General features: G+C 40.5%; 2 protein-coding genes, 1 long non-coding RNA gene and 1 pseudogene across 10 annotated transcripts in view; 1 reads left to right on the top strand and 3 right to left on the bottom strand.

The window, feature by feature from the left end:
* The window catches only part of LOC135246095 (uncharacterized), an 84,375-nt gene that overhangs the window by 6,788 nt on the left and 54,411 nt on the right, over positions 1-23,176 (top strand). The window lies entirely within an intron of this gene.
* The window catches only part of LOC135246065 (protein NLRC3-like), a 60,208-nt gene that overhangs the window by 6,564 nt on the left and 30,468 nt on the right, over positions 1-23,176 (bottom strand). For all 8 annotated transcript variants that reach the window (XM_064319559.1, XM_064319565.1, XM_064319563.1 and 5 more), the window contains 4 exons: positions 22,398-22,571; positions 20,973-21,233; positions 18,642-18,815; positions 16,442-16,615 (listed from right to left, as the gene is read on the bottom strand). In XM_064319559.1, coding sequence (XP_064175629.1) covers positions 16,442-16,615; positions 18,642-18,815; positions 20,973-21,233; positions 22,398-22,571 — 783 coding nt within the window. The remainder of the gene's footprint in view (positions 1-16,441; positions 16,616-18,641; positions 18,816-20,972; positions 21,234-22,397; positions 22,572-23,176) is intronic.
* LOC135246024 (protein NLRC3-like) lies at positions 390-3,576 on the bottom strand (annotated as a pseudogene).
* Positions 11,517-14,932, bottom strand: LOC135246090 (tripartite motif-containing protein 16-like; the record flags this gene model as incomplete). The annotated part of the gene is made up of 3 exons (XM_064319617.1): positions 11,517-14,414; positions 14,606-14,652; positions 14,865-14,932. Coding segments are annotated over 3 exons (714 nt in total), but the record flags the coding sequence as incomplete, so codon positions are not given.

Here is a 23,176-nt window from a genome sequence, read left to right on the forward strand (position 1 = left end):
GGAATACTGTCTTTGTCTGAATACTGTTACTGAATATATCCCATATTAATTTTAATCTGTTTGTGAGTCGTATGTTTTGACCATGACTGATCCATTACATTGGTTTGCCTATCAATGAATTCATGATTTATTCAATAACTAGTATTTTTAATTATAATTTGTAAATAAAATCTAATGAAATACATTTTACATGTTGGAAAAGCAAGTTTTTGCATTTGGTGCTACTTCTGTATTCATTAAATCAGGGCACAATCAGTTAAAATAGCTTGACTCAAAAATCGTAATTCTCACTTGCATGACATGATTTTATTATATTATATTCTCGCTTTAACTATGAAGTGTTCATGAAAACATGCTGTCAGTTATCTACTTTAATAAATACATAATACTCACATGGCCTTCCTGCAGTTCCTGACTACTGGTACCAGTCTCAGATAACCTGCTGCTGATGTGTTGTAGGTCCTCAAGTCAAACTCATCCAGGACCTCCTCTGACATCAGGAACACAAAGGCCAGAGCTGAACATTGGTCTGGTTCCAGCTCTTGATCAGAAAGTTTTCCTGATCTCAGTGAATTCTGGATTTCCTCCACTAGAGAGTTGTCATTCAGTTCATTGAGACAGTGGAACAGATTGATGGTCCTCTCTGCTGAAGATTCCTCTCTGATCCTCTCCTTAATGTACTGGACTGTTTTCTCAATGCTCTCTGATCTGCTTTCTGTCTGTGTCTGTGGGTCTGGTACAGGTGATCTGCTTCCTGTCTGTGTCAGTATTCCTCCTAAGAGATTCTGAATGGAGTCCAGAGAGAGGCCGAGAAGGAATCGGAGGAAAAGGTCCAGGTGTCCATTCTTACTCTTTAAGGCCTGATCCACTGCACTCCTGTGTACCTCAGACATCTGCACTCTGTCACTGTGAGGTTCTGACTCTTCTGCACCGAGTACATTTCTGTTCTTATTTACACATGAATGAAAGACATACAGGGCAGCCAGATACTCCTGAATGCTCAGATGCACAAAGCAGTAGACCTTCTCCTGATACAAACCACACTCCTCTTTGAAGATCTCTGTGCACACCCCAGAGTACACTGAAGCTTCACTGACATCAATGCCACTCTCTCTCAGGTCCTCTTCATAGAATATCAGATTGCCCTTTTCCAGCTGTAGAAAAGCCAGCCGCCCCAGTTTCAGGATGATTTCTGTATCTGACGCTGACACTTTCTTTGGGTTCATCTCATTGGCACCATGATACTTCTGATTCTTTACATTAGTCTGAATGAGCAGGACGTGTGTGTACATTTCAGTCAGAGTTTTGGGCAGATCTCCACTCTCTGTTTCACCCAGCATTGTCCCCAGAACAGTAGCAGAAATCCAACAGAAGACTGGTATGTGACACATGATGTAGAGACTCCTGGACGACTTTATGTGTGAGATAATTCTGCTGGCCTGGTTCTGGTCTCTGATTTTCTTCCTGAAGTATTCCTCCTTCTGTGAATCATTGAATCCTCGTATCTCTGTCACCTGTTGGACACACCCAGGAGGGATCTGATTAGCTGCTGCTGGTCGGGAGGTAATCCAGAAAAGAGCAGAGGGAAGCAGATTCCCCTTAATGAGGTTGGTCAGCAGCACATCCACTGATGATGACTCTGTTATATCACAGCAGAACTTATTGCTTTGGAAATCCAGAGGAAGTCGACACTCATCCAGACCATCAAAGATAAACACAACTTTGACTCCATCACCTTCAACACTTTTGATCTCTTTCAGTTGTGGAAAGTAGTGCTGCAGAAGTTGCATCAGACTCAATTCTCTCTCCTTTTGCAGATTCAGATCTCGGAAAGGAAGAGTGAAGATGAAATCAATGTCCTGATTGGCTTTTCCTTCTGCCCAGTCCAGAATGAACTTCTGCACAGAGACGGTTTTCCCAATGCCAGCAATGCCCTTCGTTAGCACAGTTCTGATGGATTTCTCTTGTCCAGGTAAAGGCTTAAAGATGTCATTACAGAGGATTGCAGTCTCCTGTGTGGTTTGTCTCTTGGATGCAGTCTCAATCTGTCTGACCTCATGTTCATTATTGACTCCTCCACTTCCCCCCTCTGTGATGTGGAGCTCTGTATAGACCTCATTCAGAAGGGTTTGGTGGTCCTGCTTTGCTGAAGCTTCAAATACGCATTCAAACCTCTTCTTCAGATGAGTTTTCAGTGCCTGCTGGGCTCTTTTGATGGATTCATCTGCGGAGAGGAAACATGAGATACATTTTTTAAAATAACAGAAATAAACAACAAAAAAATATTATGCAGAACGTTTTCACAATGTTTTGCACACCCCTGAAAGTGTTACACATTAAGTTGTATCTATACCTGTGTAGATAAATTATAATTCATTTGGTAACAAGAGGTCATTACTGAGTAACTCCAAAGGAGGTAACATGGAACTATAGTTAGCGGTATTCTTGATTACACATGTGAAGCAAGGCCAGCCCTGTTACATCTCTCCTGTTAATATGAAATCATTCTGTATCATGAAGACGCATTGAAAAATTAACAGGCAAGGTTTACTTGTTATCAGTCATATCAAGATATGGCCTATTAGTATAAATACATTATTTAAAAAAATATTCACGTCATTAAGAATATCGCCAACTGTTGTTTCATGGTACCGAAGTTGGAATTACTCAATGATAGCCTCTTGTTACCAGAATAGTTACAATATAACTACACAGGTATAACTTCAATTTAATGTAGTGTTACCCACACCTCTAATAGTGTGCTACACACCTCCAATAGTGCTTCAAAATTCTCACAATCCCATCCCAGCACTTTTTGGTAATTTGTATTTGTCCTAATACTGTAGCTTATTCTTCTGCCTAGTTGGCTTTGCAGAGGTTAGGTCTGAATAGTGTTCACTGTGTGAACTAAACTGTGTGCTTGGCTAGAAATAGCTGTACAAAATAAGTATTGTACCTCACTGAACGTGTGTTTAGCAGTTGTCTATGACCATGAAATGCACTTTTTGTACGTTGCTTTGGATAAAAGCGTCTGCCAAATAAATGTAATGTTGTACACACAACAATGAAAACATAAAAAGGATTAATTTCCATTTTAACATTCAATTTCTCAGTTATATAATATGATGTATCTTCATGGTAAACATGGTCTTTATGGGTCATGTAGTAATTTAATCATCTTATAATTTGTATGCTCAGTGCTGTTTAATCCTGGATAAAAACTCAGGACAGTGTGTCTGATGGGACAGTGGTTTAGTTACTGGCTTTTGGTTCCTGGTTTGAATCTCTTTCAGGGACATTTAATCTCATGTGCATTTGCTTGTTTCTATATGCAAAACTGCTGATGTAAAACACTATTATGAAAGTATGAATGCTATGAATCAGATCATTGTTCACCGTTAGATTTGTTTGCTAAACTCATTTCAGCATTCTAATGGACACACAGTAGCAATGAGAGAAACTCTTACTGAGCTGCTCATCTCTCTCCAGCAAGACAGCGAGATCCTTCTGCTTCATGTTCCTCAGGATGTGAAGTGTGATCTTCAGACACTTCTCAATGCCACAGGTCTCCAGCATCTTCTCAACTATGTACAGGGCCTCAGGATCCTCCTGCTTTCTCTCAGTGCATTCTGGGTAATCAGCAATTTGATGACTCTTGAACAATTCCTTTATCTTCATAAACTTATCCAGTACAAAGGGATCTTCAGGAAGACAATTAAAGCATTCTGGGCAATCTTGACTCAGATGGCTCTGAAAATCTTTCAACTTTCCAGTCTTATCCAGCATCACCAGAGCGCGCAGGAGAGACTGAAACAAACACATGAAAAGATGTGCTGTATCACTTTAAATGAAATACACAAAAAGGTGTGCTGAATCAGAGTGAAATAAACACATAAAGAGGTGTGCTGTATCAGTGTGAAATAAACACATGAAAAGGTGTGCTGTATCAGTGTGAAATAAACACATGAAGAGGTGTGCTGTATCAGTGTGAAATAAACACATGAAGAGGTGTGCTGTATCAGTGTGAAATAAACACATAAAGAGGTGTGCTGTATCAGTGTGAAATAAACACATGAAGACGTGTGCTTTAACAGTGTGAAATAAACACATGAAGAGGTGTGCTGTGTCAGTGTGAAATAAACACACGAAGAGGTGTGCTGTATCAGTGTGAAATAAACACATGAACTAGTGTGCTGTATCAGTGTGAAATAAACACATGAAGAGGTGTGCTGTATCAGTGTGAAATAAATGCACAAAGAGGTGTGCTGTATCAGTGTGAAATAAACACTTTATCAGAGCCATTAAGACAATCATACCCCTGCCTGAGGTCAAATGTTTTCTCAGAGGGATGGATAAAGATAAACACCAAACATGCAGGAGGTCCATAGCCTCATATTTGAAGTGCAGCTTTTGCTCTTGATAGATGATTTTGGAGAGAGACTACTTGGGATAAATTAATTCCTTTGGAAAAATTTAATTTTCTGAGCAATATATTTGGTTAATGCTAACTATATAAACTCAGTGGTTAAAACACTCTGCCATTGTGCTTGGGTCTTTAAAGACATTGACATTAGCACAACTACTTTTGTTATGTTATCTCATTCACAGAAATGTAGCACACAAGAAAATCGCACAAGAAACTATGAAAATAAAGAAGTACATATCATACCAGTTTTAAGAAAGAACTTTTCTCAGAACTCTTCCCTTCGAAAGGTCTGGACTCCAGTGAGTAGTGGAACCTGTGAAAAAAACATGAAACACAAATTCTAATTAACCTCATCCTCTAACAGCAGCTCAAACTCACAGCACATGGAGACAGAGCTTCCAGTTAATCTCATCCTCTCACTGCAACTGAAACTCACAGCACATGGAGACAGAGCTTCCAGTTAAACTCATCCTCTTACTGCAGCTCTAACTCACAGCACATGGAGACAGAGCTTCCAGTTAAACTCATCCTCTTACAGCAGCTCAAACTCACAGCACATCTGTATTTGACATAATACACAAAACTGTCACAGATCCAGACCAAAGCCATTAATTCTCTATGCACCTGTGCTTCTGTCAAGTTTGTTCGTGAAAATGTTTGTTTTAGCATTTAAGTTCATTCTCAAGTCTTGGTGTTCCTTGCTGATTGAGCTCAGCTGATAATTTGTTGTATTAATTCATCATGTATCTCTCAAGGGATATGGAAGTGAAATTGAAAATTACTGTCAATATGAACCTGCCACATTACCGTTTACGACCTGTGGACTTTCCTCTGAAGTGGAGAGGTAGATCCATTGACTCATCACTCTTCATAGACAGACAGCTGGGTACAGGTGCCCCTCCCCTCACTACCCGGGCACTGTGAACAAAACATGAAGACAGAGCTTCCAGTTAAACTCATCCTCATACTGCAGCTCTAACTCACAGCACATGGAGACAGAGCTTCCAGTTAAACTCATCCTCTTACTGCAGCTCTAACTCACAGCACATGGAGACAGAGCTTCCAGTTAAACTCATCCTCTTACTGCAGCTCTAACTCACAGTACATGGAGACAGAGCTTCCAGTTAAACTCATCCACTTACTGCAACTCTAACTCACAGCACATGGAGAGAGAGAGCTTCCAGTTAAACTCATCCTCTTACTGCAGCTCTAACTCACAGCACATGGAGACAGAGCTTCCAGTTAAACTCTTACTGCAGCTCTAATTCACAGCACATAGAGACAGAGCTTCCAGTTAAACTCATCCTCTTACTGCAGCTCTAACTCACAGCACATGGAGACAGAGCTTCCAGTTAAACTCACCCTCTTACTGCAGCTCTAACTCACAGCACATGGAGACAGAGCTTCCAGTTAAACTCATCCTCTTACTGCAGCTCTAACTCACAGCACATGGAGACAGAGCTTCCAGTTAAACTCATCCTCTTACTGCAGCTCTAACTCACAGCACATGGAGACAGAGCTTCCAGTTAAACTCATTCTCTTACTGCAGCTCTAACTCACAGCACATGGAGACAGAGTTTCCAGTATTCTCTTACTGCAGCTCTAACACACAGCACACTAACTCACTGATACACGCAATTGTACCTCTTTCTGGCAGGGCCGTGGGTTTCATAGTCGGTCTCTTTCCTCTTTGAGGAACTCATTTTAGAAACAGCGCTGCCTATCTCAGGACACCGGGACACTTCAGATCAGATTCAACCATAGGTGGGGAGTCAAATCCGCCAACCTGTAAATACACAAAAGAAGAACACAATGAACACACACAGACACACTAAAACAGTCTCAGGCACACACATACACCAGATCTTAGTGCCGACAGGAACAAATCTTGAATTTAATATGGCCCTAAACATGTGCTATATTATCACCCACAAAATGTTCTGCACCCATGATAACAATAATCAAGACTGTTGAATATAAAGATTTCCAGTGCTGAGGTATATATTCATTGTCCAACATGTGGAATATATTTAATGATATAATGGGGCGTGGTAACCACCAAAATTACACATCTCTCAGATTAAAAATTTTCCAAAAGTTTTGTGTCACAATTACTGTCACCCCTGTATTCGGTATTATGTCCACCCTCCCATTGCAGTGATAATAGCAGTCTTTTTTTATATAATGTCTTATAAGTGCATAGACATAGGCTACCTCAGTGGGTGGGATAATTTGACACTTGTGAAACTGCGATCGAATAGATAAATTTAGTAGCGAAAGGTGCAGTGAATTGATGAAAGCGGTGGCGAGTGGAATTGCAGTGCATAGAATTGACTAAACTGCAAGAAAATGAAATACTTCATCAAATAAAATGCAATTAAATTAAATATTGTATTTGATGCCATATTTAATCGCATTTTATTTGATGGCATATGTAATTAGATTGCATTTTATTTAATTCAACATTTACTTTCAATTCATTATTTTTGTTACTTCCAACCCTCATATGTTTGAAGTTTAAAACTAACGTTGTGTGTGGGGAGGGAGGGACAGACGACAGGCGCAAGCGAAGTTCATTTATGTTTTAGTCTCACTGGTGGACGGTCAACTATGTAGCTTCTTTCCCCACTCACAAACCAGCCGCTGTTAAATTAGCTGCAGAGCGATAGCGAGCGCAGGAAAGACTACAAACCCACCCGAGCATCGTTGTAGAGTTTTCCAAGTTGCTGATGTGCGCTCAATAAGGCTTTTAAAAAAAAAATACAGTCGCTAAAAGGGGTATGGAAACCCGTTAAATCTAGCGACAAAGTCTGTGGGTGTAAAAATGTAGCCTACTTCTTTAATCAAGCGACAGGGCCTGTGACTTCTGTCATACTCGGTTACGTCACGAGGGTTAAAAAAAACAGTCTTGAAATATCAAAAAATATCATAAACATTTTTTTAAATTATTATTATTGCTTTTTGGTCCAAATGGTAAATTTGGATTCAGTATGAACTCCTCGCTACGCCTCAAACAAGCCATTTTATTGAAGTTCTCGGTTTTACTGAATTACGCGTGTTAATACGATTATACTTGCAGATTCCCATTCCTCCTCACATCCCCTTTAACTTTACGTTTTCTTACCACAATTCCACTCCACAACAGGCTGTTCACTCCGTTGGTTTATTCAATTTAATTCTTCTTTTCACGGTCTTCTTTCTGCTGCATCTTTAAAATGGCTGTCTGAGTTAACTTTCAGTTTCTCTTTCGGAGCGCATTCGTTTCTTTCCTGTTTACTTAGAGCGTTAGATGGGCAGAGTTTTTTTGTTGTTGTTGTACTTTTTATTAGTTGCATCAGTTTCCGCATTTAATTAGTAATTCGGAAGAGAAACATTTAATCCATGTAGGTCTTTGCTAAATTTGAACGCATACATATACTAGACCTATTCAACATCCTGAGAATTATATTATGTTGGGACTTAAAGTATTCCTGTACAATGGTACCATCTGTTGGCTACACGCACAAATAAGCCTTTCGAAATGTGATGTCCGTGGAACTCCAAGAACATTTCCTATTTAAAAACACATTTGAAGATAAACAGCAAATAAAAATAAATAAATAAACCATCTCACTCTCCATCACTCTCCCTGCCACAGTCAATAACCAATTCACTTCATTATGACCAGTTACAGCCCTATGTAACATCTTAATGTTTGAGGTGAGTCATTTTTGTTATTTCTTATCTCCAATTCTTGAGTTATTTTTTTCCCCACTGTAAAAAAAGTTAAGATTATTCAATATTTCCAGGCTACTTGCTTGATTCAGCTTAATTTTTAAATTTTGAGCTCAAATTATGCCTGATAACATTAATTCAGAATACTTACATTTCATTGAGGGAAAAAACTTAAAACTCAATTTGAGTTTTTCTGACAATTAAATTTCAGTTGAGTTAGTTACCTTGAAATATTGAGTATTCTGAACTTGTCCACACGTTTCAGGAGATCTCCTACCTGGGCATCAGGGAGGCAACACACCGTACGTGATTCTTTTTTGTGCAAACAGTCTATGGTGTCTACCCTCATAATGAGTCCTCCACTGCCGTGTAGAAGAATATGCTGTTTAATCATTGTTTTACCTTATACAGTGGGCACCCTTAATAAAAATGAAGAAAAAAGCCTGCATATAATAAATGACACAGATAATAATCTATATTTTATGTTCAAACATATGGGAAAACTATATACTTTTATTTCAATACATTTACTCTCATGCTTCAATGTTTTTTTTTTTTTTAATTATCTAATTTTTTCTGAAAACCATAGGTGCCATAATTATTGGCACCCCTAACAATTATTGTAAGTAAAATCAAAGAAAATTAAATTAGCAATACAATTTTACTTAATTTAGTTAATCTCAGTCTAAAGGAACTATATTGTGTCATTCCATCACTTCCAGTTTCACTAGAGAATAAAAATGAGGTAACAAGCATACAAAATCCCTGTCATCCATCAGTATGGGAAAAGCCAAATAACTGTCAATTCAGAAGAGACCGATGGTAATTAACCATCACAAGTCTGGTAATGGGTACAAAAAAAGACAAACGGTTAAACATAAAACTTAGCACTGTAAGAGCAATAATAAAAAGGTGCAAAACATATGGAAAGGTTGCAAATTTGCCAGGAAGAGGAAGCAAGTGCATGTTGTCCCCATGGACGATGAGGAAGATGGCCATTAATAACCCAAGGATCACTGTTTAAGAATTGCAGAGATTGGTTTGTTTCTTGTGGTCAACAAGTCTAATAAAAACATAAAATGGCACCTCCATACCAACTAGCTCTTTGGAAGGGTGGCACGAAGACAGCCCTTACTGAGCACAATAAACAAAACCAAGAATCCGGAGCTTGCCAAACCTCATTGGAATTATGACTGGAAGAGAGTGCTATTGTCAGATGAGACCAAAATTGAACATTTTGGCCATACACACCATCAACATGTTTGGTGGCAAAAGAGGAATGCATACAGGAGAAGCACCTCATACCTACTGTCAAATATGGAGGTGGGTCATTGATATTTTGGAGATGTTATTGCTGGCAGTGGTCCTGGGGCACTATTTTAAATCAATGGCACAATGAATTAAACAAAGTACCAGGAAATTCTGGCAGAACATTTGGTTGTCTTTGCTAAGAAGCTAGGACTTGGTCATAGGTAGATTGTCCAGCAGGACAATGACTCCAATCATACATCAAAATCTAAACAGAAATGCTTAAGTGAAATCAACATCCATGTTTTCCAATGGCCATCTCAGTCTCCAGACTTAAATTCCATCAAAAACCTGTGGTCTGAACTGAAGAGCGGGGGTCCATAAGCACAATCCCAAAGATATCAATGATTCTGAAAAGTTCTACATGGAGCAATGGTCAAAAATCCCTCCAGATGTGTTCTCTAACCATATCACATATTGTAGGAAAAGACTTGTTTAACACAGATATCATATCCGTTGAATATCGCATTAAATTTCCAAAGCACGTGAAACCGACTCTTCACTGAGAGCGACTTGAGAAATTGCGCACGTGAGTGGCAGATGTATGTCACGGCTATGAGAAATGAAGCAAGCTGGATGCATCAGACAGGCTCTGAGGGCAAATGCATAAAAGGACACCACGGTCTACACACTACCGCCGTGCAGTCTGCAGGTAAGGTTGGCGAGGTGAAATGAGTGGCGGCGTGGGGACGTCCTCTTACCGAGAGCTCCGGCCAGCGAGCGATTGGTGCGCGGCTGGATCATGGCAGCGAGGCGAGAAGGTCGCGACCTCTTCCCTCCCCCCCCCCCCCCGCGGCCGTTCCTCGGTGCCGACGCGCGCCGTTCTCCAGGCCGATCCTCGTCCGACGTCCCGGGGGGGGCGTCTGGGGAGACGCGTCTTCTGTGGTTTCCCCGCTGATGACCGTTTGGGTTTGGTTCGAAGCTCCTCCTCGCCGTTGCCGTAGCGCCGGCCCGTGTGTTTGCTCAGGCTGCGTCGTTATGGCAATTTTTCCGCCGGGCACTGACGTCGCCGCGAAAAAGCCCGGCGGCACCAGCGGGCAAACAGGAGGAGGAACGCCAGTGCGCACGGAGAGAACTTTTCGACCGAACACTAACCGAAGGACGGCGGACATGTTCGCTCTGCCCAAAGCCGTTTTGGCTTCACTTCCTAGGAAATCCCCACACAACAATAATAAACTGCTCCTCCTTAACAGAGGCATGGGGACTGGGGAAACAAACGTTGAAATCAGAGACGGTTTACACGTCGGATCTTTAATCCGATTGGTTATTGCACCGTGTTCCCCGTTTTTCCGGTGGCTTCGATGGCTTGCGGCCCAGCACGCCTTGTGGGACGAAGGGAGGCAACAACAAAGTCTCTTCTCGTCGTGGAAAAAAAAAGGATTTCCCGGCCTGGCTCCCATGTCCCCTTATCAGCCCAAATGTTTTCATTCAAATAACGGACAGAACTGCAACAGTTTCTGCAGTAGCACTAAACACACAAAATCATTACATCACCATAAATACATTACCGTATGTAGTGCTGCCGTGTGATTGACAGCTAGGGCAGACAGACATGGAGAAAGTGAGGAGTCAGTTCAAGCCGGCAGGTTCATTTAATACAGGAAGTCGGGCGAGGCCTGGGGGGAGTGCAGGGGTTTGGGGCGGGGCAGGAAGCCAACTTTCGTCCAATGGCCACGGCGGCTGGGTGCATCCCAAAATTCGCCAGGCGCTTTCACCGTTTTACCAGACAAGAAAGAACAGACCAGATTTAGAATATAACCGGACCTCAGTGTAGCGTTTTAGGTGGTAACCTGAAAAAGTGAATGGTGCAGTAGACAAACTTACCCAACACAGGTCAAATTTACCAGCATTATCCTGGCATTAGTTTCCCACCCTGGTCTGGGAGAAGCCGGGTTCAGAGGTGGGGACTGCTTCCCAACAAACAGCAAGCTGTGTAGATTCCAGCCCCACCCTGATCTATTCATATTGAGCCATTACGTAATCCCATGAAGAATATCAAATAACTACTACAATATCAATTGGATTCAATACATCACAAAACAGTAAATCACAACAATAAAACATTCAATATTTTTATAACTCAGGTTTAATCACTGAAAATCATTGTAAATGCAGGAAATCTGAGCAACAGGTTCAAACTAAATAAAGATGACAATAAAAAAGGAAACTCAAATTAATTATTGTTTACGGCAATGAAAAGAAATATGTACACTGCAGTGATCATTCTGCATTTTCCCGATCAGCTGCATTTGCCCACAGAATTTTACACATTGATAACAGATAAAATGCACTGTTAACTAGAGGCCACTGCCTTCTTTTACATAAAGATACAAAAGTCAGAATTACGACTTCAGTAGCATTTGACCCTGCCATCTTTTGCTAGTATTTTGCCACATATGATCTTAGTAAGTTATAGACACGTAACAAAACATAAATAATAGATACCCGTCAAGCTAAGAGATTAATCTGAACCTGCTAAGAGATCATATTCTCATATACAGGGTTTAAGCAGTACTGAGGGTAATATTGGGTACATCTGAAATTACGGTTGTATAAAGGCTTGGTCAGTTTTTGGGTGTGGTTAGGTATTGGTTAATGAAGGCTGGGTGTACATGCAAATGCGTCTAAATATGTGTGTGTGCGCGCACATGACAGAGAGTAAGAAAGAAATACACAGCGTATACAAGATAAACTGTAAGAGAGTGGGTTTGAGAGAGTGCGTGAGTTTAAGTGTTTTTGGTGTGTGTGGGTGCGTATGCATGCGTGATTGATTGTGTGTGCGTGTGTTACACACCTCAGGATTTGAGGTGGCAATCAGAATATGTTTTAATTCCTGGTATTATATGGAAAGAAAGAACGAGACTTTCAGTCTTCTGAGCTCTTCACCAGGAATGAAGCGAAACAGTGGAAGTCCCACATAACACCGCCCACTCCACTGCAACAGCTCCCCCTTGAGGCCATTACAAAATTCCTATTAACTCCAGCAGAGTGCTTGGAGGACTCAGTTAACTACAGATAAAATGATTACATGACATTACACGTGAAATAGCTTTCAATTTCAATAGGCCTGAAGCAGTGTTAAATATGTATACATTAAAAAGATCATCATATGTACCAATAGGACTATAACCATTTATAAATATTATTTATTTATAAATAATATAATTTTAATATTATTTATACCACAAGTGTCTATGAAGCCAGTCGTGGGTGTCATATGTACGAGTGTGTGGTTGCATATGCATGTGAATGTGTGTGCCTGTGTGCGAACGTTGATGTGTGTGTGTGAATATGTGTGTGACTGTGTGTGTGTGTTTAGGTGGGTATGAGAGTGTACAGTGTGTGAATGTATGTGAGTGTGTGCGTGTGTGTGTTTGTGTGCGAACGTCGATGTGTTTGTGGGTGCATATGCAAGCGTGCGTGCATGTGTGTGACTGCGTATGTGTGAGCGGATGTGTTTGTGTGTGTGTGTGTGTGTGAGCGTGTAAGTATGTGTGTGCAGGTGGGGAAGAGAGTGTATGTGTGTGTGTATGTGGGTGCATATGATTGCGTGTGTGTGAGTACGCATGTGAGGGTGTGGGTGTATTGTGTGCGTGTGTTTGCGTGTGTGCATATGCATGTGTGTGAGATACGTGCGTGTGTGTGAGAATAAGTGTGTGTGTGTGCATATGCATGTGTGTGACCACATGTGAGAGAGTGTGTGTGTGTGCATGTGTGGTTGCGTATGTGTGTGTGTGCGTGCATGAGGGTGTATGGGTGTGCGTGTGTGTATGAGAGTGCGTGCATGAGGGTGTATGGGCGTGCGTGTGTGTATGAGAGTGTGTGCGTGAGAGTAAGGCTGGAAACACACTTGATTTAAATGACGTGGCCGCGTACACAAAATGGCTGTCATGCGTATCCTGTGGTCATTCAGAGCGTCCTTTGTGCACGTCCTCAAAAATGAACGCTACGCGTCTGCAAGGTGCAATACCCGCGTAAACCACGGGGGCAGTATTCATTTTACGCCTAGTGACCTGACTAACGGCAGGAAGCCTGGAAGGATGGTGTTATCATTTGAAGGGAAGCCATGATCTGCCCCCTAGTGGATATACCTTTAAAACCTCCAGTCAGACAGAAAGGAAGCAGGCGAGCATGTGAACAATATCGCCCGGGACACAGCCACTTCACATGCATGTAGTGTGAGATTATTCAAGTATGTTTCCAGTGTAAGTGTGTGTGTGTGTGTGTGTGTGTGTGTGTGTGTGTGTGTGTGTGTGTGTGTGCGTGCGTATGTGTATATGTGTCCATGTGTGCATATGTGTGTGACAGTGTGTGTATGAGTATGTGCGCGTGTGTAAGTGTAAGAGTAAGAGTAAGTGCGTGTGTCTCTACTCCAGTTGGCAGAGGGACACTGAGGAGTTCCACACTTTAAATCCAGCACAGAGGGGTGTGTGTTGAGTGAAGTGTGTGTGGATTCTGTGCAGGAGGGTCAGTGTGTCAGAGTCAGAGATGCTGTAGAAGGACAGAGTGCTGGCCGGACGGTCCACATACACTCCTACCCTGTACACACACACTCCTTCACCACCATCAATCACTGCTGGTGTGCGGTAAGGGGAGGGGCGGACATGTGTGCCCATGAAACCCTCATTGTGATAGACTAAGTAACTGTCTCTAATGCACTGCAGACTCCAGGAGTTTTTATTCCATCCAAACCCACAGTCAGAATCCCGTCCTTTCCTGCTGATTCCTTTATCTGTCACTGCTATATAAACCCGTCCCCGCTCAGAAGCACTCCACTCAGCCTCCCAGTAAGAGCGCTCACTCAAACTCTCTCTGCACACAACCTGGGGCTCAGACTCAAATCTCTCTGGATGATCAGGATATGGCTGCTCCTCTGTCCCCGGTGTGTGTGTCACCCTCCTGTTCCCCTCAGACAGACACAGGTTTCTGTGCACTGTGTTTGGATCCAGTGTGAGCTGACAGCCATCTGCACACCAGAGACATCAATGAGATTAATCATTATTAACATTCACATCATTGTGTGTTTGAGAGAGAAAGAACTGTGATAGTACCTGCATGTGTTTGTGTGTAAGATACTTTTCTGTAATGTCTCACTCTCACTCTTTCCCACACACACACAAACACACACAGTACTTTTCTGTGTTGATACAGACTCACATTTCCTGGGTCCTGGTTTGGTCCTGTTCTCTCCTCCATGGTCCACACTGTAGGAACAGCAGAACAGAGAGTGAGTGAGTGAGCGTGTGAGGTGCAGTGTTTAAACTCTCTGTACTTACAGCAGTGTGAGTGTGTCCAGTTTAGCAGCAGACAGCGCTCTCACTCCAGTATCCGGGGTGATTGTATCTCAGGTCCAGCTCCCCCAGGTGTGTGTGTGTCTATGTGTGAGAGGTGCAGTGTGGAATCTTTCTGTACTTACAGCAGTGTGAGTGTGTCCAGTTCAGCAGCAGACAGCGCTCTCACTCCAGTCTCCTGGGTGATTGTATCTCAGGTCCAGCTCCCTTAGGTGTGTGTGTGTGTGTGTGTGTGTGTGTGTGAGGTGCAGTGTGTAAACTCTCTGTACTTACAGCAGTGTGAGTGTGTCCAGTTTAGCAGCAGACAGCGCTGTCACTCCTGAGTCTCCTGGGTGATTGTAACTCAGGTCCAGCTCTCTCAGGTGTGAGGGGTTTGAACTCAGAGCTGAAGCCAGAGAATCACAGCCTCTCTGTGTGACTCCACAGCCTGACAGCCTGCAGAGAGAAGGACAAACACACCTTACACACATTAATATAAACTAACAGGGCTGTGTGTGTCAAACACATAGCAGTGGGTTACACACCTTACACACATTAATATAAACTAACAGGGCTGTGTGTGTCAAACACATAGCAGTGTGTTACACACCTTACACACATTAATATAAACTAACAGGGCTGTGTGTGTCAAACACATAGCAGTGTGTTACACACCTTATACACATTAATATAAACTAACAGGGCTGTGTGTGTCAAACACATAGCAGTGTGTTACACACCTTACACACATTAATATAAACTAACAGGGCTGTGTGTGTCAAACACATAGCAGTGTGTTACACACCTTATACACATTAATATATACTAACAGGGCTGTGCGTGTCAAACATAGCAGTGTGTTACACACCGTACAGCCCATTAATATAAACTAACAGGGCTGTGTGTGTCAAACAAATAGCAGTGTGTTACACACCTTACAGCACATTAATATAAACTAACAGGGCTGTGTGTGTCAAACACATAGCAGTGTGTTACACACCGTACAGCCCATTAATATAAACTAACAGGGCTATGTGTATCAAACACATAGCAGTGTGTTACACACCTTACATGCATTAATATAAACAGGGCTGTGTGTGTCAAACACATAGCAGTGTGTTACACACCTTACACACATTAATATAAACTAACAGGGCTGTGTGTGTCAAACACATAGCAGTGTGCTACACACCTTACACACATTAATATAAACTAACAGGGCTGTGTGTATCAAACACACAGCAGTGTGTTACACACCTTACAGCGCATTAATATAAACTAACAGGGCTGTGTGTATCAAACGCATAGCAGTGTGTTACACACCTTACAGCAAATTAATATAAACTACCAGGGCTACAGTTGAATATAAAATAACAGGGCTTTGGAATTAATTATCATTATTTAAGAGGATGACCAGTTTAATTAAATTTGAACAGGTTAAATTAGTTTTCATAATTTTGAATAATGTATGAATACAAATGATTTCACGCTTCTCAAAATGATGTTTTGTCCAATTGATGTCAGATTTAAAATGTGTGTTTCTTCCAAGAGGAAGAACAGGAAAATGTTGCTTTAGTTCTGTGAAGACAAATAAATCTCTTGTCTATTTTAACATTCAAAACATTTGTAAAATTAGTGCTATATTTAGTCATTATTAACGTTAGTGTTGTATTTAGTCACATTGGAGCATTTTTTGTTTGAGGTGGTTTGTGTTTGTACTCACCCCAGTCTCTGCAGTTTACAGTGTGGGTCCTCCACGCCAGCAGAGAGCGCTCTCACTCCTGAATCCTGTAGCTCGTTGTCTCTGAGCTCCAGATCTCTCAGCTCTGAGTGAGGGGAACGCAGGACTGAGGCCAAAACATCGCAGCAGCCCTCTGTGAGATTACACCAACCCAGCCTGTGGAGAGACCACAGACATACACACACACATACACACGCAAGCACGCACGCACACACACGCACACACGCACACACGCACAAACACGCACGCAGACACATGCACAAGCACACACACACACACATACACACGTACACACACACACACACACATACACATACACACACACACACATAATTGAAATTAACCGCTGATTGTGAGACTGTGCACCTTGGCAGCAGATACATGTGGAATTTCCTATTTGTACAGTATATGCGTTAAAACAGGAAGAGGTTATATTAATTAAGTTTAAAAAGTATTCTGACTAATCTACAAAAGAAAAGGGTTACCACTTTCTATTAACAAAAAATAACAAAAAATAAGGAGCCAATTCAACTCAAGGCTGGGGGCCTGCGCCCTCCGGCAAGGATTTAATTCCCGAACCCTTTCCATATGATGCTCATATCATTTGGGACACAGTCTGATTGCAAACATATTTAATTTGCAAACACAAGAAACAGCGCTAGTGCTAGTACGGTCTACAAACATCATTATTTTTTAAACACATTCAATCTTCATCATAATGAAGTTACATAATATAATTTCACTAACAAATTAAGAGGTCTGTTAATATTCTTGCCATAAATTATAAAATATTGACTCAGATAAAATGAAAACACGTTCAATACTAAATGATGCAGCATAACAACAGTGTAACGCTGCATTGTTGTGAGCACCTGCGTTTTTCCAGGAGCTGTAACTATAATTTCAGTTAGAGCTGGAGAGAGAGGACAAGAACATGAACAGTATAATCGGCAAGTGAGTGTTTTATTAATGGTGAAGTATGCGGTAATGACATAATCAAATTCATTTTGATGTACTGTCTCGAATGATTCACTTCAATAAATCAAAATTCCCAACACTAGCTACGCACTCATTGTTGCACCCACAGACAAATGAATTGCACTGCAGCGCCATCTACTGGCTGCAAGAGAACACCACAAGTGATTATTGCCACTGACTGCAACTACAGGTACATAGAGGACCAAAAAGCCAAAATTAAAAATAAATAAATAAATTACTCAATGGGTATTTGCATTTATTTATTTCCATGTTTATTTCTTGATTCATTCTTTTCTGTATATATTTATTTCCTTATTTTTTTAATTAATTTATTTCTGTATATATATTTTTTGTATTTATTTCAGTAGTTTTTCATCCATATGATAATGAAGGGGCGGTCAATGAAAATGTGTCATAGTGTCACATTATTCCCGTTGGTTGATCTGATGCCAGAGTGCGTAGATCGACTGTACATGCCTTGCTTGCATCGGGTTGCTTTTTACTACGCTTACGTTAGTAGGTCAGAGTGAGGCAAAATGTAACAGATTTTTTTTTTAGGTGGTGGAGTTTGAGTGACATATTTCAGGATGAACACTCAGAATTACCCTCTCTTTCTCTCCAACAAACGCCAAGAGATTTCAATAAATATTTTTGGAGATATTACCAATTCAAAGTCTATTTTGGCGATATAGAAGTTAATTTTTTATTGAAAGTATTTTTTGGGCGCTGTACTGTATGTGCATGTAAAGGATCCAAATGTGTGTAACTGTAAACAGTTTTTTTGTGACAAACAGATTGTACATTTTTGATAGAGCATGCTGCTTTCTGGGATGGCTAGCCAGTCCAAAGTGCAGACACACCCCAGATGAGTGAAACCTAACAAAGTGTTGCATATTCCACCAATGACAGCAAGTACTAGTAGTAGCAGAGTGTGTACACTGAGCATGACAGAATATATAAAACCAGCTACAGCGTTTTCAGTGCATTCAGCATACAGTCATCACCTATGACTACAAGACTCCACTGAAACATCACATTCTCGTCAGGAACCACAAACCTGGCAACCCATAGACTCATTCTATGTTGTGCTAAAGAAAGAATGCTAGGAGTATACAAAGAAAAAGCACTTTTTACATTTCACTGCACAGAGCAATAAACACAAATTCTATTTAGTTGAGGTCACACAGTACACAGCACTACTCACCCCAGTCTCTGTAGTTTACAGTTTGGACTCCTCAGTCCAGCACAGAGCAACTTCACTTCTGAATCTCCCAGGTTATTGTTGCTGAGGTCCAGATCTCTCAGGGGTGAGTTTGATGACTGGAGAGCTGAGGCCACAATTGTACAGGACTTCTCTGTGAGGTCACAGCTGTTCAGTCTGCAAGGAGTTGATATATTATTGTATGGTTTGCCTGAGAATTAGACATCCTGCTGGACTCCTCCTGACCCTAATAGCCCTTTTCTTATCCTGTAGATGAGGAAAAAGTCTAACACTTGTGTTTACTTGTCCAAATCAAAGTTGAGGATAAATGTTAGTTAAATAAAGACCATACAGAGTTGGCCTGTTAAGCAAATGTAAGCCTTTGGTCTTGTTACATTTGTCTTGCTTCTCAGCTGTGCCTTGATCTTTTCTTTGATCACAGTCTGGGATCTCTGGTATTGATTCTTTAGATGCTTATTTTACCATCCTGAGTCACTGTGGAACAGACAAGCTGTGGTTTTGTATGCTCTTTCATTCATTTTTTTCACAATTGTGTTATTTATTTTCCATATCTAATTTATGTTAAGGTAGTGTAGCCTGTGTTTTTAAATTAGATATGGAATACTGTGTCTTCATCTTAATACTGTAACATACTATATCCTTTCTTTATTTTAATCTGTGAGTTGTGTGTTTTGATCCATCACATTGGTTTGCCTATCAATGAATTCATAATTTATTCAAAAACTGGTATCTTTCATGATAATATGTAAATTAAATCTAATACAATACATTTTACATGCACACGCACACGCACACGCACACACACGCACACACACGCACACACACACACACACACACACACATAATTGAAATTAACCGCTGATTGTGAGACTGTGCACCTTGGCAGCAGATACATGTGGAATTTCCTATTTGTACCGTATATGCGTTTCTGGGAAGTACACACAGTACACACAAAACAGGAAGAGGTTATATTAATTAAGTTTAAAAAGTATTCTGACTAATCTACAAAAGAAAAGGGTTACCACTTTCTATTAACAAAAAATAAGGAGCCAATTCAACTCAAGGTTGGGGGCCTCCGCCCTCCGGCAAGGATTTAATTCCCGAACCCTTTCCATATTATGCTCATATCATATGGGACACAGTCTGATTGCAAACATATTTAATTTGCAAACAAAAGAAACAGCACTGGCACTAGTATGGTCTACAAACATCTTCATTTCTTAAACACATTCAATCTTCATCACAATGAAGTTACATAATAATATAATTTCACTAACAAATTAAGAGGCCTGTTAATATTCTTGCCATAAATTTTAAAATATTCACTCAGATAAAATGAAAACACGTTCAATACTAAATGATGCAGCATAACAACAGTGTAACGCTGCATTGTTGTGAGCACCTGCGTTTTTCCAGGAGCTGTAACTATAATTTCAGTTAGAGCTGGAGAGAGAGGACAAGAACATGAACAGTATAATCGGCAAGTGAGTGTTTTATTAATGGTGAAGTATGCGATAATGACATAATCAAATTCATTTTGATGTACTGTCTCGAATGATTCACTTTAATAAATCAAAATTCCCAACACTAGCTACGCACTCACTGTTGCACCCACAGACAAATGAATTGCATCTACTGGCCACTGACTGCAACTACAGGTACACAGAGGACCAAAAAGCCTAAATTAAAAATAAATAAATAAATTACTCAATGAATGAATGAATAAATAAATACAAATGCAAGACAATGTAAAAATAAATGAATGTACACAGAAATAAATGAATGGATAAAATCTGACATAAATGGGTATTTGCATTTATTTATTTCCATATTTTATTTCTTGATTCATTCATTTCTGTATATATTTATTTCCTTATTTTTTAAATTAATTTATTTCTGTATATATATTTTTTGTATTTATTTCAGTAGTTTTTCATCCATATGATATGAGGGGGCTGTTAATGAAAATGTGTCATAGTGTCACATCATTCCCATTGGTTACACTCAGAATTACCCTCTCTTTTTAAATATTTTGGGAGATATTGCCAAATCAAAGTCTGTTTTGGCGATATGCAAGTGAATTTTTTTACCGGAAGTATTTTTCAGGTGCTATATTGTATGTGCATGTCAAAGGATCTAAATGTATGTAATCATAAATTCTTTGTTGTGCTAAACACATTCTTTGTTGTGCTGAAGAAAGAATGCTGGTGGACATAGCAGAAAACAAAGAAAAAGCACTGTTTATTTCACTGCACAGAGCCATAATCACAAATTCTATTTAGTTGAGGTCACACAGTACACAGCACTACTCACCCCAGTCTCCCGATTTTACAGTTTGGACTCATCAGTGCAGCACAGAGCAGCTCCACTCCTGAATCTCCCAGGTTATTGTAGCTGAGGTCCAGTCTCTGCAGTTCACACTTTGGACTCCTCAGTCCAGCACAGAGCAGCTTCACTCCTGAATCTCCCAGGTAGTTGCAGCTGAGGTCCAGATCTCTCAGAGGTGAGTTTGATGACTGGAGAGCTGAGGCCACAAATTCACATGACTTCTCTGTGAGCTCACAGCTGTTCAGTCTGCAAAGAAGAGTTTATATATTATTGTACAATAATATTAGGTAAAATAACGCATGTAATATTTGAAATATAACAAGTTGTAACAAGATTGATACCCACTATACCCCATACCCACAGGATATGGCTGTTTTTGAACAGGTTTTGGCCCTACACAGCTGGGTGAAAGCTGAATGTATTACTCTTAGATGCTGAATGTATTACTCTTTAGTGTTAGTTACATTGACCTGTTTTGGACAGACGTTTACAGCTCTGGGCAGCAGTGTAGGGTAATAGGTAGGGAACTGGGCTTGTAAACCTACGGTTGCAGGTTTGATTCCCAGGTAAGACACTGCTGTTGTACCTAGGTACTTAACCCGAATTGCTTCAGTATATATCCAGCTGTAAAAATGCTAAAAGTTGTTTTTAAGTCACTCTGGATACAACCGTATCCTAGATGCCTGTAATGTAACAATTGTTGTGTTCTATGATGAAGAGCTAAATTGAGATTTCAAGGTATGCAACTCATCTTCTGAGGAAGACGTCTGAGCAAAACTCTCCAACCGCAGCACCTAGGACCTGAGAATTAGACGTCCTGCTGGACTGAACTCTCACAGTTCTACAGATGTAATTCTGACCCAAATATCCCCTTTCCTAATTCTGTAACCTGCTGGACTAAAGTCTGATGGGCTGATTCATTTGAGACTCTGTTGTCAGAAACATCAGGGTAAGAAGGGCTCATACCCTGTATTTCTCTGGTGTTTGTGCGTTGGGCATTTAGCTAAAACTGCACTGGATCTACATCCCATTTGCACATAGTTGTACATGTTGGCTCATAAATTACTTCTTCATGGCATGAGTGTATGAATTGCAAGATGCCTAGATCAACGGTATTTTTACCACCTCAGATAAAAGGTCTTAGTGTCAGAGAACATAAGGTGAATGCCTGACAGTAGTAGACAATCTGCTCTCCGGGGAATACAGCCTTGCTGCTTATCCCCCCAGTCAATGCTCTTACATGTAAACCCACATTTACATATAAACATCTAGGCTACAAGTTTTGAAAATTAATCAGTGAGTAAATTTGTTTCCTCCCTGCAACAAAGCTCAAACTGATACACAGCCATAATCACTATTCTATTGTCACTATTATCTTGTCAAGGTCACACAGTACACAGCACAACTCACCCCAGTCTCTGTAGTTTACAGTTTGGACTCATCAGTCCAGCACAGAGCAGCTCCACTCCTGAATCTCCCAGGTAGTTGTTGCTGAGGTCCAGATCTCTCAGGGGTGAGTTTGATGACTGGAGAGCTGAGGCCACAATATCACAGGACTTCTCTGTGAGGTCACAGCTGTTCAATCTGCAAAGAGTTTATATATTATTGCACGATTGGCCTGAGAATTAGACATCCTGCTGGACTCTCTCTGACCCTCATAGCCTGTTTTCTTTAAAGTAAAGGACAAATCTTACTCAAATAAAGACCATTAAGTGTTAAGCAAGTGTGACTCTGGTCTTGTTACATTTGTCTTGCTTCTCAGCTGTGCCTTGGTCTTTTCTTTGATCACAGTCTTGGATCTCTGGTATTGATTCTTTAGCTGCTTATTTTACCATCCTGGGTCACTGTGCGACAGACAGGCTGTGGTTCTGTATTCTCTTTCATTCATTTTTTTCACAATTGTGTAATTTATTTTCCATATCTGTTTAATTTTGTGTTTGTTAAAGCCGTGTGGCCTGTGTTTTAAATTAGATGGTGAACACTGTGTGTGTCCTAATACTGTAACTTACTATATCCTCTCTTCATTGTAATCTGTTTGGGAGTCGTATGTTTTGACCATGACTGATCCATTACATTGGTTTGCCTATCAATGAATTCATGATTTATTCAATAACTAGTATTTTTAATTATAATTTGTAAATAAAATCTAATGAAATACATTTTACATGTTGGAAAAGCAAGTTTTTGCA

This window comes from Anguilla rostrata, chromosome 19 (assembly GCF_018555375.3).
Source record: "Anguilla rostrata isolate EN2019 chromosome 19, ASM1855537v3, whole genome shotgun sequence".
NCBI lineage: Eukaryota > Metazoa > Chordata > Actinopteri > Anguilliformes > Anguillidae > Anguilla > Anguilla rostrata.